General features: G+C 39.2%; 1 protein-coding gene across 6 annotated transcripts in view; it reads right to left on the bottom strand.

Moving 5' to 3' along the window:
- Nme7 (NME/NM23 family member 7) overlaps window positions 1–8423 on the bottom strand; it is a 142993-nt gene that overhangs the window by 57919 nt on the left and 76651 nt on the right. For all 6 annotated transcript variants that reach the window (XM_005363997.3, XM_013352520.2, XM_013352523.2 and 3 more), the window contains 2 exons: window positions 5057–5121; window positions 2969–3037 (listed from right to left, as the gene is read on the bottom strand). In XM_005363997.3, coding sequence (XP_005364054.1) covers window positions 2969–3037; window positions 5057–5121 — 134 coding nt within the window. The remainder of the gene's footprint in view (window positions 1–2968; window positions 3038–5056; window positions 5122–8423) is intronic.

Raw genomic sequence — 8423 nt, 5'->3', positions numbered from 1 at the left:
TCTCCCGGCATCCCTGCGTCTCCCGGCATCCCTGCGTCTCCCGGCATCCCTGCGTCTCCCGGCATTCCTGCGTCTCCCGGCATCCCTGCGTCTCCTAGCATCACTAGCACTTTAAGGCCATGCTTTGCCTCCTCTCATCACCTAACATCATTTCTAGCACGTCTTCCTCAGATCCCCTCTTTCCCTCAGCACATCTTCATCAAACTAATATTTCTAAAATAGAAATAGTGCTGTTTCTCCTGGAGGACCTTTAAAGGTCTATAATGTGGTTAGCAATAAGGAATAACATCTAGAAGCTTGAAAAAAATAGAAAAATAGAAAAAACTCGTTTCTGTGTATCAAATAGTAGGGGCCAAGGGACTGTGACCCTTGGGAAAGGGGATGGAGAAGTGTAGTAAACCAGATGATTCTTCCACCTTGCTGCATGAAAACATCAGCAGACAGCAAAGTACAGCAGTACCCAGCATTCCCACAATGCTATAGAGACAAAGGCTTTAGTTAGGGAGCCCAGCAGACAGTATTTTCAGGGTAGAATACAAGAGAACTCTATACCCTACTGAAGTACATTTGAACGCATTGGCACAGGAGACCACTTCCTAAATGTAACCCCAGCAGCACAGACAGAGAGAAACAGTTAATAAATGGGACCTCCTGAAACTGAAAGGCTTCTGTAAAGCAAAGGGCACGGTCAACAAGACAAAATGTCAGCCTACAGAATGGGAAAAGATCACTAACCCCACATCAGACAGAGGTCTGATCTCCAATATACAAAGAACTCAAGAAATTGAACACCAAAAGAACATAGAATCTAATAAAAAAAAATAGAGTACAGACCTAAACAGAGAACTCTCAACAGAGGAACCTAAAATGGTTGAAAGACACTTAAGGAAATGCTCAACATCGATGTGAAATGGTATGAGGAAGAACAGGATCAGAGAGAAGCACGTCTCACAGCGTCGGGAACACTCAACACAGAGAAGCACTTTAGGTAACACTGAAAATGAGTGCAGACTTTGAGGAAGATCAACAGGTGGGGTTTCTGAGATGAGTGAAGGCCAGCAGCAGAACCATGCTGCACTGGACGGTGGTGAGAAGTGAGGCTGGCTTATGCCGGGCCACATTGGCCCTTTTAATGACTTTGCTACATCTATAATGCACAGAGACAAACTAAAATAACTTATCATAGGACATATTTAAATATTATCCCAGATGTTGTCATCCTACCCAATGGAAATGACAGAGTTAGAAGAAAGGGCTTCATTAAGTAATGTGATACATATAACCCTACCCAGTAGAATCCTAAGCACACCCCAAACCCACTTTGCTAGTTTTTATACATAATCATGTTGGATTTGATTTTCTTTTTCACGCTATTAAAGTCCTGCCTACACATAAAATGCCAAGTTCTCAGTCTGAAGAGATATCAAACACATTTTCTGCCTTTCTTCATTCTTCCTTCTTTGTGTCTCTCAGTTTGTGCTACTGTGGCAGCAGCCAGGATTTAGAACAGCAGGCATATAGACTATTCCAAATGAGCAAAACAGAAGGACGAACAGACAAGCAGACAAAGACTGCAACCAAACACACATGTTCCTTTAAAACTTAACTCAAAATGTTTTGGTCTCCCAATTTTTAGCTAAGAAGAAATTTTCTAAAAACTTGGCTGTTTACCTTTTTAAAAGAGTCTTTGGTTGACCTAAGATAGTCAGTTGCACATGGAATGGTTCTTTACTGTCTGTTCTTACTAGACTTCAACTTGAATGAACTGACATCATGTGCCTTCATCACAAAACCGTAGTCTATAGTGAATGCTCAATCAATATATGCTGGTCTCATGATAACAGAATAAGGTCAAAATTATCCTTTTAAAGACAATTTTGAAGTAAGTTTGAATGTAAGTATAAAAATCAACAAAAATCTACTACAAAGACTACTACTAAACTAAACAGTAACAGAAACAACAGCCACAGCAGCTAATATTCACCAAGTACTCTCAATGAAGAGATCACGTTACATGATTTGTTGGATTAATTTTTTTTTTTTTTTTTTTTTTTTTTTTTTCGAGACAGGTTTTCTCTGTAGCTTTGGAGCCTGTCCTGGCACTAGCTCTTGTAGACCAGGCTGGTCTCAAACTCACAGAAATCCTCCTGCCTCTGCCTCCCGAGTGCTGGGATTAAAGGCGTGCGCCACTACCGCCAGGCCTTGTTGGATTAATTCTTACAGCCATATTATAATATTGCATCATTTTCATTCTATACATAGGCTAATAAAAGCTTTAAAAGATGAAATAGCTGGAGGTCCTAGGAACTGAACTCGGCCCACTAAATAGCAGCAAGCCCTCCAAACCACTGAGCCCTCTCTTCAGCCCCGTGCTGATTGTCTTTCATTCATCTGTCAATCACATTTGCTCTTTTAAGAAATAACCACTTCAGATTCTTTGTATTTTCTTCTCTCCCTCATTTTTTTTTAATCTTTTTTTTTTCTGAGATAGGATTCACTAAGCTGCTCAAGCTGGCCTTGAACTCCTGATCCTCCTACTTCTGCCTCCCAAGTATTAAGTACAGTCATACACCATTACCTGGTTCTTTGTCCACTTTAAAAATTAAGTTAACTGTCATCTTGCTATTGAGCTGTTTGAGTTATTAATAGATTTGGATATTAATCCTTTATCAGATATATAGTTTATAAATCATCGTTAAAAATACGTTCAGTAGCCGGGCGGTGGTGGCGCACGCCTTTAATCCCAGCACTCGGGAGGCAGAGGCAGGCAGATCTCTGTGAGTTCGAGACCAGCCTGGTCTACAAGTGCTAGTTCCAGGACAGGCTCCAAAACCACAGAGAAACCCTGTCTCGAAAAACCACAAAAAAAAAAAAAAAAAAAATACGTTCAGTAATTATAAGATTTCCAAGATTTGAAACAGACACATTACTTTCAGGTGCATTATTTTACATTTATTTTGATACTTACATTATACTCAGGTACTACGCCTTTATAAACTTCATAGAATTCTTCAACATTAACCCGATCCATATTGAACTACATTAAAAAAAGAAAAAAGCAAGTCAAACAAGGGAGCAGGACTTCGCACTCAGTATTTATCATTCCTTGCACACATACTTTAACTTTTTGCTGTGAGGCATCTTTCCCCGACACTAGTCTTGGAGACACTATGAAGCCCAGGCTAGCCTTGAACTTGTGACTGCTCTGGCTCAGCATTCCAAGAGCTGGAATTCCAGCTACTTGCCACCATACCTGTCTTCCTCTTTTAACTTCAAAATGTAAATCTTGAATAATTTATTCTTAGAAGGAGAAAGTATTATTAAAGGTTTTATGCATGTACCATCTCATAGTTTTCACAATCCTATGGCATAAGTACTTAGCATGTTACTGCTAGGACTTAGCGGCACCAGGAGACCTCTCCAAATTGCCGTCTGTCAGTCCAGGAATCTGATCCCAATGACCACGCTCTCATTCAATACTCTACAAGATTTAGAATGACACCCTATTCTTGATAGGGTTTCAAAATAGGCATTGGCAGTATAATGCTGTTTACTGGTAGATTAGACATACAAAGAAAAAAATGTTGCTAAGCACGGGTCCTTCAAAGCATATTGAGAGAATGGAAAGATATACTATTGTCCTCCCAAGTATTTGGAAAAATCGTTAAAACTGGTTTGTAATAAAGCACTTAGACATGTCAGCAGGACTTCCTTCTAGACATCAAATCAAGTGTGACTAAGATATATGTGCTTATGAAACACAACCTAACAACTTCTTATCAAGGTTGATTTTAAATTCAGTTAGGAATAAAATTTTATTTTAGTCTCACCGATTAAAACACCAGTTTAAAGAAAAGGCATCTGAACCCTAATTTTACCTTCTTTGCTGGCCTCTCCTATTGCCAAGGCTGCAGCTCACTGAGAACTGCCAATCTACACAGTCAGCAGCTCAGGTGGGAAGGAGTGACCACAATGGACAGCATGACTATTATAGGGAGGGGGTCGGTTTGACTTCAGTGCTTTCTGCTATATTCATTCAACTTTTACTACTAGTACATCAAAATGTGACATTCAACATAACTTTAATAAAGGTCTATTTAATCTACAACACAACCCACAGTGGCAAATACTAACATTCCCATGGCCTATAAGAGAAACTGAGGCTAAGGATGCCTGACCAGGGTCAATGCCTAGAAAACTGTTGACCCTAGATTCTGAAAATGCTATCTCTGACTCTAGACATCAACAATTGATTGCATTTACCATGACACTATAAGGCCCCCATCATAAGTTCATATTTATCATATTTATAATGATTTCTTACCAGAGATTAGAGCACAAAGGTATCCACTGCTACCAAAATATGTGTTATGACTCCAGTCAGAGACTTTCTGAGATTGTCTCAGGAGGCAATTCTAAGTGAGGGTGGGCTTGAGGCTTAAGAGCCACGGGGGAGAGTAAATACATTAACACTTGGGGGACAGTGTAAAAATTAGCCCCAGGTTGAGAATGCCAAAGAATCTGAGCTCACATTCCATTATTCCTTCACTGTTTGCTAAGAAACCTAGAACACAGGATGCTCACTGACACACCTCACCTTGATTCTGTTTGCCATTTGTAAGACGAAAACAGTCTTGTTCCCTACTTCTCAGCTGAAATTCTAAGAAACGAAGAAACTCCGAAGCTTAAATCAGGTTTATCAATATACTGAACGTTAGTATCTTAGTGAATGGTTATATAGATTAAATAACTAAAATGTGTTTTTATTATCAAGTTTCGAGTTTGGGTTTTTGTTGCTGTTGTTTTGTTTCGTTGTTGCTTTTGTCTAGCCGGGAACTCCCCACATACATCGGGCTGGCCTCAAATGCACACCCACCTCTCCTTCCAGAGCGCTGTGGTTAAAGGACTACTCCACAGATCCAGCCGGTTATTGAATTTGTATGTCTTTGATTTTAATAAATTCAAATCTCAAGTGAATGGTGAACAGTTAAACACAGTTTAAGGCTAATTAAAAAACAATTCTTCCATACATTATGGCTCATTGCAAACCACTCACCATCTGCATCGCTGAGATTTCAAAACATGCATCTCGAATAGCTATTAAGATCTTTCCCAACAGTCCTGAAAATGAAGAACAAATTGGTTCAAAATATAAACATTTTTAATTATTTCAGGTTACTAAGAGACACAAATTTTCAAATCAGTGTTCTTTGTTTCTACTCCACATAAGGAAAACGCAGCATCTCTGCAAGAGACATGAAGAAAATTCCTGAAGGGCTCCACACTTAATCATCTGATTCTCTCGGTAAATGCTTCAAGAATATCAATGATGGTCTGAGAACAATGTGAAAGGCTTCTAAGCTACTATTTTCCTTTAAGGCCCCATAAATCTAGTGATGTAGATAGCATGAAAATCAAATGACTTTAAAAGAACATTACCAAAAAGTAAAATGACAGGATACAGGATTTAAGAGGAAAAAGTCAAATAGTTGAAAAGGTGGGCAGGGATTTCAAGGGAGAATGAGAGTGTGTATTGTTCTTAAGTCCTGAAGGAGGAGGATGATGACGATACATAAAGACAGAAAAGTGTGAGTGACTTAGAAGAGACGAGGAACAAGAAGGAAGAGAGATCACCTCTGACTGAAGGTCTGTGTTCTAGTTTGTGTAGTTCCCCGTGATAAACACTATAGTAGTCTGAAGAAAAATGGCCCTCAGAGGCTCCTCTATTAGAATGTTTGGTTCCTAGCTGATGGACTGTTTAGGAAAGATTAAGAGGTATGTGGTCTTGGAGGAGGAGGTATGTCACTCAGGGTGAGTTTGATGTTTCAGAAGCCCACACCCAGTTCAGTCTCCCTCTCTCTACCCCTGGCTTTTGTATCAGATAGCTGTAAGTTCTCAGCTACTGCCCCACTCCAGTGCCATGCTTATCTCCACAATGGAGATGGACTGACCCTCTGAAACTATAAACCCCCTAGTTAAATGCTTTCTTTTATAAGTTGCTTTGGTCATGGTGTCTCTTCAAAGCGATTTATTAATAACTAAGACATACCATGATCAAAAGAAACTTGGGGTAAAGAGGATTTATTTCAGTTTATAACTTATACTCTTCATGAAGGAACTATAAGGAGCAACCATCTGAGCCTTGGATCCACTGGTACCTGGAAGACTGATTACCAGAGACACAGCCCCAACTACACCCATCAGAGGAAAAGATGGGTAGACAAGGTAAGAACACACTCAACACCATAAAGAGCAACACGATACCAACAAAAACTAGTGGCTCTATAACAGCAAGACTTGAACACCTCATTATAGATGAAACAGAAGAAACTGATCTAAAAATATAACTTTAGGAGAATGTTTGAGGCCCTTAAAGAGGAAATGAAAAATTCGTTCAAAGAAATGGAAGAAAAGACAAACAAAAAATTGGAAGAAAATCAACAAATCCCTTAAAGAAAACCAAGAAAAAGCAATAAAACAGATGAAACTATTTAAGACTTGAAAACCAAAATAGAGACCATAAAGAAAACATGAACCGAGGGTATTATAGAAACAGAAATCATGAGAAAATGATCAGGAACCACAAATGTAAGCATAAACAGCAGAATACAAGAGATGGAAGAAAGAATCTTAAGCATTAAAGATATAACAGAGGAAATAGACTCATCAGTCAAAGAAAACATTAAATCTAATAAAAGCATAACTCAAAATATTCAGGAAATATGGGACACCATTAAAAGACCAAACCTAAGAATATTAGGGATAGAAGAAGTCCAACTCAAAAACACAGATGACAAAATCATAGAAGAAAACTTTCTCGACCTAAAGAACGATATGTCTATGAAGATACAAGAGTTTACAGAATACCAGACAGATTGGATAAAAAAAAAGTCCCCTCGCCACATAATAATCAAAACACTAAACATACAGAATGAAGAAAGAAAACTAAGAGCTACAAAAGAGAAAGGCTAAGTAACATATAAAGGCAGACCTATCAGAATTATACCTGACTTCTCAATGGAAACAATGAAAGCCAGAAGGTCCTGGTCAAGCATTATATAGACACTAAGAGACCACGAATGCCAGTCCAGCCTAGTATATGCAGCAAAACTTTCAATCACCATAGATGGAGAAAACAAAATATTCCATGACAGAACCAGATTTAACCAATACCTAGTCACAAACCTAGCCCACACAAAGTACTAGAAGAAAAACTCCAACCTAAGGAAGTTGGCTACATCTACAAAAACACAAAAAATAGATGATCTCACAGCAGCAAATCCCAAAGAAGGGAAAAACACACACAATAACATCACCAAAAATAAAAACCAAAAGAACAGGAGAACTGAACAGAGAATTCTCAACAGAAGAAGTTCAAATGGCCAAAAGACACTTAAGGTCATGCTCAACCTCCTTAGCTTGGCAATCAGGGAAATGCAAATCAAAACAACTTTGAGATACCATCTTACACCTGTCAGAATGGCTAAAATAAAAAACACCAATGATAGCCTTTGCTGGAGAGGTTGTGGAGTAAGGGGTACACTCATCCACTGCTGGGAATGCAAACTTGTGCAACCACTATGGAAAGCAGTGTGGCGGTTTCTCAGGAAATTTGGGATCAACCTACCTTAGGATCCAGCAATACCAGTTTTGGGAATATACCCAAGAGATGCCCTATCATACTACAAAAGTATTTGTTCAACTATGTTCATAGCACCATTATTTGTAATAGCCAGAACCTGGAAAGAACCTAGATGCCCTTCCACGGAAGAATGGATGAAGAAAGTGTGGAATATATACATATTAGAGTACTACTCAGTGGTAAAAAAACAATGACTTCTTGAATTTTGCATGCAAATGGATGGTAACAGAAAACACTATCCTGAGTGAGGTAACCCAGACACAAAAAGATGAACATGGGATGTACTCACTCATAATTGGTTTTTAACCATAAATAAAGGGCATTGGGCCTATAATTCGTGATCCTAGAGAAGCTAAATAAGAAGGTGAACCCAAAGAAAAACAGTTATCCTTCTGGATATTGGAAGTAGACAAGATTGCTGGGCAAAAATTAGGAACTGGGGGTTGGGTGGGATGGGGGAAAAGGGGAGATGGGGAGAGAAAAATGAGAAGGGGAGGATGGGGAGAGCTTGGGGGAATGGGATGGTTGGGATAATGGAAGGATGGATATGGGAGCAGGGAAGTATATATCTTAATTAAGGGAGCCATTTTAGGGTTGGCAAGAGCCTTGACTCTAGAGGAGTTCCCAGGGGTCCAGAGAGATGTACCCAAATAGATCCTTGGGCAGCTGAGGAGAGAGAGCCTGAAATGGCCCGATCCTATAACCATACTAATGAATATCTTGCATATCACCATAGAACCTTCATCTGGCGATGGATGGAGATAGAGACAGAGACCCACAT

The sequence above is a fragment of the Microtus ochrogaster genome (genome assembly GCF_000317375.1).
Source record: "Microtus ochrogaster isolate Prairie Vole_2 chromosome 6 unlocalized genomic scaffold, MicOch1.0 chr6_random_2, whole genome shotgun sequence".
NCBI classification, from domain to species: domain Eukaryota; kingdom Metazoa; phylum Chordata; class Mammalia; order Rodentia; family Cricetidae; genus Microtus; species Microtus ochrogaster.
This window is presented reverse-complemented; position numbering and strand designations above follow the sequence as displayed.